The sequence below is a fragment of the Limulus polyphemus genome, unplaced genomic scaffold, assembly GCF_000517525.1.
Source record: "Limulus polyphemus unplaced genomic scaffold, Limulus_polyphemus-2.1.2 Scaffold540, whole genome shotgun sequence".
Classification (NCBI taxonomy): domain Eukaryota; kingdom Metazoa; phylum Arthropoda; class Merostomata; order Xiphosura; family Limulidae; genus Limulus; species Limulus polyphemus.
In genome coordinates this window covers 169,530-180,586 of record NW_013666150.1, presented here as the reverse complement: position 1 = coordinate 180,586, position 11,057 = coordinate 169,530, and the positions used below count along the sequence as shown (strand labels likewise).

General features: G+C 31.4%; 1 protein-coding gene across 6 annotated transcripts in view; it reads right to left on the bottom strand.

The window, feature by feature from the left end:
* LOC106458972 (katanin p80 WD40 repeat-containing subunit B1-like) overlaps window positions 1-11,057 on the bottom strand; it is an 81,458-nt gene that overhangs the window by 14,041 nt on the left and 56,360 nt on the right. For all 6 annotated transcript variants that reach the window (XR_002610476.1, XM_022385337.1, XM_022385338.1 and 3 more), the window contains 9 exons: window positions 7,433-7,533; window positions 7,029-7,070; window positions 5,954-6,037; window positions 5,324-5,439; window positions 3,832-3,903; window positions 3,178-3,328; window positions 2,887-3,017; window positions 1,961-2,014; window positions 1,067-1,200 (listed from right to left, as the gene is read on the bottom strand). Coding sequence is in view for 5 of the 6 variants with exons in the window: in XM_022385337.1 (XP_022241045.1) it covers window positions 1,067-1,200; window positions 1,961-2,014; window positions 2,887-3,017; window positions 3,178-3,328; window positions 3,832-3,903; window positions 5,324-5,439; window positions 5,954-6,037; window positions 7,029-7,070; window positions 7,433-7,533 (885 nt within the window). In the remaining variant the exon portion in view is untranslated. The remainder of the gene's footprint in view (window positions 1-1,066; window positions 1,201-1,960; window positions 2,015-2,886; window positions 3,018-3,177; window positions 3,329-3,831; window positions 3,904-5,323; window positions 5,440-5,953; window positions 6,038-7,028; window positions 7,071-7,432; window positions 7,534-11,057) is intronic.

Below are 11,057 nucleotides of genomic sequence, written 5' to 3'. Positions count from 1 at the left end.
CTCTGAAGATGTTTGTTGAGTCTAACCCAAGGCAACACATTCGTGAAATGGCCCTGAAATTGCACATCTCTTATGAAACAATATGTAAACATCAAAGGAGTATGAGAAAACTTCTTAAAGAAGGTATTTGGACACCTCACAAACTCTCTGATGATCTGGTGCACAACGCACATGAACCATTTTTTGGACAAAATTGCCACCGTTGATGAAACATTAATTCTCTATGCGAATATTAAATGCCAAGAACAATGGCTCAGTTCTAGACAAAAACCACTTCCAACCCAAAAACCTGGACTCCATCCACAGAAAGTGATGCTTTGCATTTGGTGGGACATCAAATGGGTAATTCATTTCAAACTCCTCAATCCACAGCGAACTCTCAATGCAGGTGTGGAAGGAGTTAAAGAAAAAATCAATATGTTTTTTGATTCAAAGCCAAGTGATTTCTTTAATCAGGGCATTAACAATCTGATTATAAGACGGAAAAGCATCATTGATAACAATGGAGACTATTTCAGTTAATAAATTTTCTATTTTGATATACAAGTTGTTCGGGTTTTTAATAAAAATAAAAAGCAACATTAATTCCTTGAGGACCTAATATTAATATGGGATTTTAGAAATATGTAGAAGTCTGTTGCACACAAAAAATCAGATATGTTACAAATGTATTTGTACTCAAGATATGTCTGTGAATTAACAATGTAAGTCTGTCTCAGAATCTGACAAGTCAAGAGTGTAAGGTGATGTTCATGTGAAGAATAAAAATACTTTTGTTCATTATACAGTTTGTATATTGCATTTGAACAGCTTCTACAACATCTAAAATACATATATATGGTTTATTCCAGTATACTGTATCTAGTATTTACACTCATCTACAATAAACTGTCACTAAATCATCAATGCAGGGTAAAATAAATAGTTGATAACCTTGACATGAAATACATAATACCATGTTGAATGGTACACTGTAAAATGTTATGGCATGTGCATTTTGACCTCACCCATGCACATAAAGGTTAATGCTTTATATTATAGTCACCCAAGAAAGCCCACTACTCACTCTCCCTAGCTGGATGAAAAATTTCGTTGTAGTAGCTATGTTCCTTTATGTCAGCACAGGACTGAGGATCATCACCAGAGTCAGACTGGGAAATAAGGTTATCCGAGTCTTCACCTGTCAGTACCTGCAGTGACCTGAAAATATGAAACACATGTGCATATTATCTGTAAAACTAACTTATGTGAACCCCCATTCTTTTTCACTAAAATTCCACTTCACATTAACTTCTCAATACCTGTTGTCATTTATTCAAACGTTTTATGCATGAGCATATTTTAAACAGTTCGTTTTTTTTAGGATTAAAATTTCAACAAAATTCTTTAGAATCTACCAGTTTTCAGTGTAGCTTAGATACCCTTTAAACAAAATAATGCTAAAATCTCTCTAAACGTGTGAATTTATTGAACTTAAAAGTAAAAACATATAATTCATGTACAATTTTCTTATTTTCTACAAGTTCCACACTATCAATGAAACATGTGGTCAAAGACATGCATATTTATAAGTTTTCTTTAACCAAGCTGAGGAAAATACATAGAACACATAGAGTAAGTTAACAAATGGGGGGTCTTATTTCAGTTGTCACTTTGATATCAAATCACAGAGTTTAAAACGAATCAAGTTATTCACGAACCAAAGCTGGACTTTAAAGGGGACACTGAGGTTTTGCTGATGAAGAGTCATTGGCTAAAGGAAAGCTGGAGAACTGTTACCTGATACTATGAGTCAAAACTTTGTTACATTCAAATCAGAATTTCCCTACTGTAATAGTTGCTGTTATTGTACTTTTGAGTTAATTATTAGCAAGTTCCTCACCAAATATTTATTTAGTACAATATTTCAAATTATATAAGAACAGAGATAACAACCATTTAGAAAATTTCAATAACTTACAAAGTCTGATCACCTGCTGTTTGCCCTTTAATGAAGCTCTTTCTAATGTGGTTGCTAAGAAATGAAATAATAAACTTTTGCAGAAAAACAATTAAACAACTGAACAAACAACAATTGTCAATGATGCTTCTACATAAGATTTTAGAGAACGACTTAATGTTCTTACAAGAAAATTTGGTATTAAACTATATCTATACACATGTATACATAAAAGTAAACAAGTATAAATTAAACAACTGAACAAACAACAATTGTCGATGATGCTTCTACATAAGTTTTTAAGAGAACGACTTAATGTTCTTACAAGAAAATTTGGTATTAAACTATATCTATACACATATATACATAAAAGTAAACGAGTATAAATTAAACACCTGCCTTCTCTGTAACTGATCATTCACTGTATGATAGAGAAAACCTCCTTATCCATAGTTACAAAAATTCTGCAATGTCTTGGGTTTATCTTGTTAAAAATATAAATGCTAAAAATAATGCTCCCACTTCTATTTACCTCTTTGAAATTTAACTGATATTGCACAAATTCTTATTTATTCTGACATTGTCAGAAGAAAAATAAGAAAGCTTCAAACATATAATTATGAACTGAGCAATAACTTGGTTATAGTTATTATAGAAGATAAAAACCTTAAACTTCTCTAATTTCTTAGAGTAGAATTGCTCATCACATAGAAATTTTTAATGAAGTATTTTCAAAGCATCTGAAATGACAATGATATCCAACATTTGAAAAAGAAAATTAAAAGTTAATGAGCTTAGCCGATTTTAGTGCTCATTAACAGAGAGCTTTGGAAGTATTTCCATATCTAATTATTAATAAAGTTTTATAACTCTGTGATAGAAATGAAGGTGCAAAGAGAAAGAAAACTTTTTAAATCTATAATTCACAAAGCCATTAAAAACCTTACCCAGGTGAAGTAGTAGTAGTATATGGTGCACAAGATTTAGTTGGACTAACTGGAGGAGCTCCAAATGGCTGTACCCTTTTCAAATCTACTACATAGACACACACATTTGTAAAGGAAAAAGCTCCTGCAATCTAAAAACAAACAAACAAAACAACAGCCCCAATTAAAAATCTTTTGTTTCAATCCCAAAACCTAAATCATATTTTCTTTATTAAGATGTAGAATAAAAACTGAGCTTCTGAAATCCAAACGTTTTTTTTTTAGTTAAATGTTTTCTACATATGTACTCACCAGCTGATTCTGAGATACTGAAATATCTGCAACTCTTCCCCATCCCATCACCAGGGTGTCAAAAGTACGAAATGGTTCCCAGCCATACACTTTCAACACATCTTGAGATCCACCAAAAACACATTCTCCATCAGGACTGAAGTATATACAACTAGTTGATGGGAAAAATAACAGTGAGTTTTTTTATCCAGGTGTATGTCTATTATTTCTGATAAAAGACAACAAATTTGTTCTATATTTTGCAACTGGTGATAATGTAAATAAAGCTGAAATAAGGCTAGTTTAAAATGCAAATTAGGTTGTTCAACTTTAACAGCTCATTAAAGTAATATTTTAATATTCAAAATAAAATAAAGCATAAATAATCAAATGTTGATGCTGATTTCTAATATAAAATGTTACTAAAATTTAAAAAAGTGTAATTCCTAACATTATTCACCAAGAAATCTTCAGGCAAACAAATTAAATATATTTGAATTATATACACATTAGTTACATTTTGGAAAAAGCTTTCTATATATTTCTAGAATAAAGAAAGGATAGCTGAGCACTGGTCAGATAGTAAGCAACCTTTCAGTTAACCTCCAATATCCACATACAGTAAACAGCACATACAAATATGCCACTAGTCTTACCAAAAGGTTAATTACTTGCCTAATTGGACCACAGTCTCCATCACTTGATGAAACTTGTTGGAAATTCTCCAAATCCCAAAACCTAACTGATCTAGAAAGAAAAACAAATGTATTTCATATGGTTGTCACACATATACCTTTAGTGGCCTTAAGTAAGCTTAAAGTCTAAAGTTTCTTATTAGTGAAATTTCTGGTTGATGTTACCGCTCTAGAAATTGTTGGTTGGTTTTCATAATGTCTTTAAAAAAATAAGACATTATCAAAGTGAGATAAACCATTAATTCAACAAATTAGTGTTCTGAATAGCAACATATTAACCTTTGCACTGCATTTTAAATCTATAAGGTCACACAATAATGGTCAACCACAATTACAAGCAATGTAATATGCAAGTATTATGGCTTAACCCTTTCACAACTTATAAAATTAATACATGTTTATTCAGGCATGTCCAGGTAATTTTTCAAAATGTCAGTACATATTGCCTGTGAGAACAGGATTTTTTAATCCAGCTATGGATAACACTCAATTCTGTCTTTTGGTGATAACTCGTAGTGCAGATGTTAGTTGTCTCTATATGTCGTCAGTGCACAGAACAAGTCTTGAATTACTTTTTTTCTGACAATCGTTGTGCTAGATTAGGTAGAGGTGATGTGCTGTGAACCTTTGTTTTCCTTTTTAAGATAATGAGACTGGTCTTCTGATATGATATTACAGAAAACCCTGGAAGAGCTTCTTGAACTTGAACATAGTTCCAATCTAGTTCCCAGGAATAATTCATTTTGATTGGAATCACCTTTGTTTTCAATGCAATCAGATTTATTTTGTGTCCTCTGTTAGTAATTAGAGAAGATGGCTAGAATTTGTAACTACATTTATCTACAGTTCTTTCACATTGCTATCACATGCCATTTTTTCATTTACCATCAGTGCTGCTGTTGTTTAAACCACAGTGTTTAACCTCCATTTCTCTGGTCAAGTTTAACCTGTTGACGCTCTGCATACAATTTCTTAGAATTTCCTGTATTGCAGACTTGATATTTACCTGTCAATTTCAGCTTTTTTTGTCTGTTTGAAATTAAGCACAAAGCAACACAATGGGCTATCTGTGCTCTGCCCACCACGGGTATCGAAACCCGGATTCTAGCGATGTAAGTCCGCAAACATACCGCTGTGTCATTGGGGGACAATTTCAGTTTTACTCCAGAAAAATGTCACTTACTAAAATCAAACAGTTAAAGAAAAGTTACAAATAATGACAAAAAAGAAAAGTTGATTGACACTACTATACACAAAAAATAAAATCAGCTGTTTAATCATACAAACATACATGAGAGCTTAGTTTTAAAGAAATATGCAATTAAAGAAATTCATTGTTGTTTACATTAACAAACAATTGTAATTTCAACCTTTATGGTCATATATTTATTAGTAAGAAACCTTAAATTAACATCAAGATTGCACTCTAGTAATGAATTAAATCTGAAGGAGGTCTTTAAAGAGTTACTCGCCTATCTGTGCTTCCACTAGCTAAAAGAAACTCATTGGGATGGAACTCTACATCAGTGACAGGTCCTGTGTGTCCCCTGAATTCTGTTAACATTTTACCAGAAGGTAGGTCCCACAACTAACAAAAGAGATTAATCACAAACATTAGCATTCATACAAACACACACACACTGTTAGTCAAATAAAAACTTAAAAATCAGTATATCCTCAGTAAGAACAACAGTACATAAACATCAATGATTCATTTTGTTTAACTCTTCTTAGATTGTAGGTAGACATCATACATATAGATATTATGGTCAGTTTGAGATGGTCACACAACTAAAAACACCACTATTATTAGCAATTCTGTTGTTACATTTAAATTATAAAACTTTGTTTTTCGTTAAATGATAATGTACTTGTACATTTCTTATAACAATGGTACGGAAAATAAAAATTTTATTTCATTCAACACAGCAGTTTCTACATTTATTTATTACAGTTTATGTTCAACTGCAAACTCATCTTAAATATGAAAATAGAAATACAAGCTGTCAGTTTTAATAATTTCATTAAATAATAGATTTATATACAAATGTAGATTTTTATTACTGACGTAAGATGTTAAGTATAACACAAAGACTGCTTACCTTAACTGTTCCATCATCTCCAGCAGATGCAATCCATCTTCCATCAGGACTAAACTTTAAGTTATTAACTGGCTTACTGTGTCCCTAGCAGAAAATAAGTCAATCAACTTACTGTTTTTATTATTTAATAAAATTCCTATTTTGTATATTACATCAGACTGTTCTAAATCTGAAAATATACAGATAGCAATGTCAGATGTCTAAAGGTCGGATGACCGAGTGAAAGAAGAAAAATAAGTATAGCTGAGATCGCTATTGTGGAGGTTAATAAAGGAACTAAGAACAAGGATATGAGATACCACTTTCTTGGTGTTTTCATGTACAATTGGATATGATAGTACTAACCTCACCTGACCTTCTCTATAGTAGATTTTACTTTCTATCTAAAAATATTCTATACAAGTAATGAGATAGATATTAAAAAATGAAAGTTAAACAAAAATATAGGCTTAAAGAAACAAATTTCTCTGTGAAAATAAATACAACTTGCAGTACAAACATACATATATCTATGTATGTTTTTAACACTGCCATTGCTAATAGGACTAGCCGATATTTTCAAAGGCATCCACTTGCACTGCAAAAAGTTAAGTTTCTTCCAAGCATAAAACGTTATACTTCTGCCCTAATGCAATACAATAGGATAATAAAATACCTAGTTTTATGGTTATACACATACCATTTCAATTTTTTATTATGTATTACTGTATAAAACTTGGAATATTAAAATCTTTCAAATTAAATAAACTCCACAAAATGAGGTCACAGTTCTAACCCAATAGCACAAAAGCAACAATTATAAGTTTAACAAGCACCACATTAGTAACTACCATGAATTATGAATCATCCATTAAGAAATAAATATGAACTGTTTAAAGAATTAAAGAACATTAAAATATATTTCCGGGGAATACCCTAAATATGAGGATGAAAGAAGAGTGGTCTGATGGGTGGATAAGAGAAGCAGATGCAACACAAACAATAACAAAAGAACATTTACAGTCAAGAAGTTAACTAATAAAATATTCAACAGTGTGCATATTACACATTATTCTAACAGAAAATCTGGACTTACCTTATATGTGTAGATACAACCTTTTCTTCTTATGTCCCATAGCTAAGAAAGGAAAAAAAAAGGGTGTACCAGAATATATTTGGTTTCAGATCATTGTTTCAAGATACACTTGCATTAAGAAACAAATATGGAAATAATCAATAATAAAAAAAAAGTAAAATATAAAAACACTTTCCTGCTAGAAAAGTAACTCTAAACTACACTTTCCTGTGTCATTTCTACCAAGACAATAAATCCAAGAGGGGATACAAAATGAATCTTATAATATTGCAAAAGAAAATTATATGAAAGTCAAAACACACAAAGAAAATATTGTCTCACTTGCATTCATGATTAATTTTAACTTAAGATAATAAATTAAACATTAACACAAAACAGGTCATATGAAAGACTTTAAAATTTACCTTTATGTTGGTGTCTAAAGAGCCAAATGCAATAAAGTCACCATAAGGATGGAAGTCCAAACATTTTACACTTGATTTGTGTCCAGTCAATGTTCTAAGAACTAAATACAGGATGTTGATACAGTTTCATTCTTTATCTAGCAGTTAGTCTTAAAACTTCAATAACTTTGTATAATTTACAAAATTTAATTATTATTAACAATAATCGAATTTTTCATAACAATTCTGACTGCACTAATATACAAACACACATATGTGAGTTAAGGTTTCTAATCTTAATGTTTGAAAATGTAAATAATTCAAGAGACAGAAGTACTTTCATATCTGCATTCTTATGGAATCCATGACAAAATGAGTGGAAAAATACAGGAAGGTTGAGATCGTGCTGAATGAGTACCACCCTCAAAACAACCTGATCTAGTCTATGAAAATCCAAAACATTGGAAAAGTACTTTCCTGCTAGTTGAGATAAAAAACAAGAATGGAATTAGAGCAATGAATCAGAGCCACTTAGCCATAAAGAAGGCTAAGATGGGATCTGCAAGTTTTTACTATAGCATGTAACTCTAGAAACATCCTAAATATCAGTGACAATACCATGCAGACCAGCAGGCACTGATAAAGAAAGATGTAGCATGGATGAACAACATGGAGTTCCATCAATGATGTAGACTCTGATAAATCACCTCTGAAGAGATCTCTGAATATAAAAGGAAGGAGAAAGAGTAAAGTCAAGCTGTGTTTAGGTTATTCTACTGAATTTTCATTGTCCATTGAAGACCCCTGAAATGTGCAAGACCAATGAAAAAAAGGGGATTTATTAGAAGTTAATGACTCCAAAAGAGATACAACTTGACATACAACAAGATCACACACACAAAAAGATGAAGAAAGAACGGAGTGAATCAGTCTTCAAGATAATTTGGATGGTATTTGAACATGGTCAGAGAACCCTACATAAAAACTGAGTGAGAAAGATACAAGATGTGAGAATCTCTAAACCTTGAGCCATGTGTGCCACTACATACAGCTTCTTCTGTGGCATATTTTGATTCCAACTTTTTCTTGGCAATAACAAACTTATTACCTATATTAAAATTAAAATCTGTGCTTGGGTGTATAGTTCAAGCAACAAAAACTCAGATTAAGCTGGAGAAAACATAGAGTACTAACCATATCAAACTGAAGAAATTATAAAGCTTCAATGAACAAAATAAGGCAATATTCAACAATCAGACTTTATGGGAATTTGCACATATGTACTGAACATTAACAAAAAGAAAACAACAAAAAAAAACACCCTCAAACTATCCAATAAGAAACAAAAAGGCAGTGTTTAACCTTTGACAATTCAGTCATCTGTTTCTTTGGGTCCAACAAGTAAATGAAGAATAAACCCATAAAGAACCACTAATAATAAGGTCTGTGATATTCTTAGATCCTATATTTAGAAATATCTCCTAATACAACAGATTATACAGTATGAATTTTGAAGGAAGATGAAATTAATACTGTGGGATGGTTCACAAAAGTAAATTACCATAAATCAGCACCTACGTGACTTGAAACTTGAATGTGCAGGTATAAAAGGAAAAACAATGTAACCTATTTTTGGAATACAGCTTGGGAAGAATCAGTACGAACTAGAAGTATCGACTGGAGATGAAAAGTCATGTGACCCCTTGACGGCTCAATCTAGAACCAAGATACAAAAAGCCCCGAGCTGGAAGAGTAACACTACTACTGAAAAAAACACAAATGAGAAACTTAAAAGTGAGAGCTGAATGCAACTCTATCAGACTTACAAAAGCCACCTGAAAAATTGCCAAGTGTAGTGAAACATGCTAATTTGGCAACACCACATGGGCCTCAAGAAACTGTGAAAACTCTTTAGCATAAACAAAAAACAAGCAGTATACAATTCCTGAAGTTAAAATTACAAAAATTGTAAATAGGCAGAAGAATATATGACTAGGAGGTTTAAAAGTAAACAACCAAACCAGCAATTCACTGAAGAGATGGAGAAATAGGAAATCTGATCCTCACGAAGCAAATAAAAGCAACTAAACATATGAAACATTTAAACCAAAAAAAAATTACAAAATTAGGAACCACAAAAAACTAAGAAAAATGACAGTATAAAAGTAAAAGAAGCTTCCCATTCTTGAAAAAAGGGGGTACTGTCACTTATGGGGGAAACCTTCAAAGATATTTCAAATGAAGGCATTACCCCAGTTACAATGTATTCTAACAGCAAATAATACGTATCCCAACCTAATGTCAGAAAAAAAGGGATTATTCCAAAGAAAAATCACAGACAGAAACAAAATAATCTTGTAATCTTTCTGAAAAAATTTTTTTTAGTTGTAAAACTTAGTAAAGAAAATACAAATGACTGCAAGAAATATGAGACTGTGGTAATTTTCTTCCAGAAGGATTTGAATTAGACCTCTTGAACACCAGTTAGATGCTCTTGAACTGAGCTAAAGGGTTCTTCCATTAGCAATTGATTAATAAAGGCATTTCTTAACACCTCCAAACTTGAAAAAATAACTGAAATGGAAAGATCCAAAATTCTGTTCCAATAAAATGCAGACATCAAAAACCGTACCAGATTATCTAACACAAAGCTAACCACAAGGCAAAGGGTCTAACAGAAGGAGATCTGGAACAGAAAAAATTAGGTTCATACATATAATATAAAGTAGGTACAACTAAAGTTGTAAGATGCACAAAGAAACAAAACCATCTGTATCACAAATAAAACAAAGAAAGAATAGTTTGGAAAGAATAAGCTAAACATAATGAACACAGAATATTAATAATTACAACTTTCTGATGCTTAAATAAATAAAAATCACTTTAATAGAAACAAAAGGCAAATATTTTAAAGGATATTATACTCTAGATAACTACTTTATAACTTTTCAACATTACATTTGCCTTGATATAATTTACTTATTAGTTGGACACCTAAACGAAACATTTTGGGTCATAGCTTATACACCATTGAAAATTATAACACAATTAAGGTTTAATATTAAAAACAATGTAAGTTTAAAAGCAATCATATATTTCAAAGTAATAACATGAACATAAAATTGATCTCAAAATGTTAAAATTATAATAAAGTTTCTTCATAAACAACATTTGCAGTTTGCTTTCCATCTACTAACAAATAAAGATTTTAAAGTGATCCCATCCTTGAACACCCTACATCTCACTGACCATGAGAAAAGCATAGTTGTTTGAGAAACAATCCAGCAACTTTCATACTTTGACCTTGAATCCCTTTAGAATATTCAACATTGTCTAGAGCGTCAACCTCACAAGATTGTTTGAGATTGACTCAATAGGCTGGAAGTAATTAACCAACAGGCTATAGAAAATAGAAATAGGATTAAATTCAACTTACATCACATTAGGACACTCTCCATAGTTCATAGTGTTTACCTACAAATTTTGATTGAGATTGGTCCTATAGGCTCATAGGAGGTAGGGTGCTAACTTTCATATTATACTGTTCCTTTACTCACAGAAAATTTATTAATTATCATTGTAGGGTAACATTAAATATTGATAACTCTCTCATGATGATTAATTTGTAGTGTCTAGATTTCCTCGA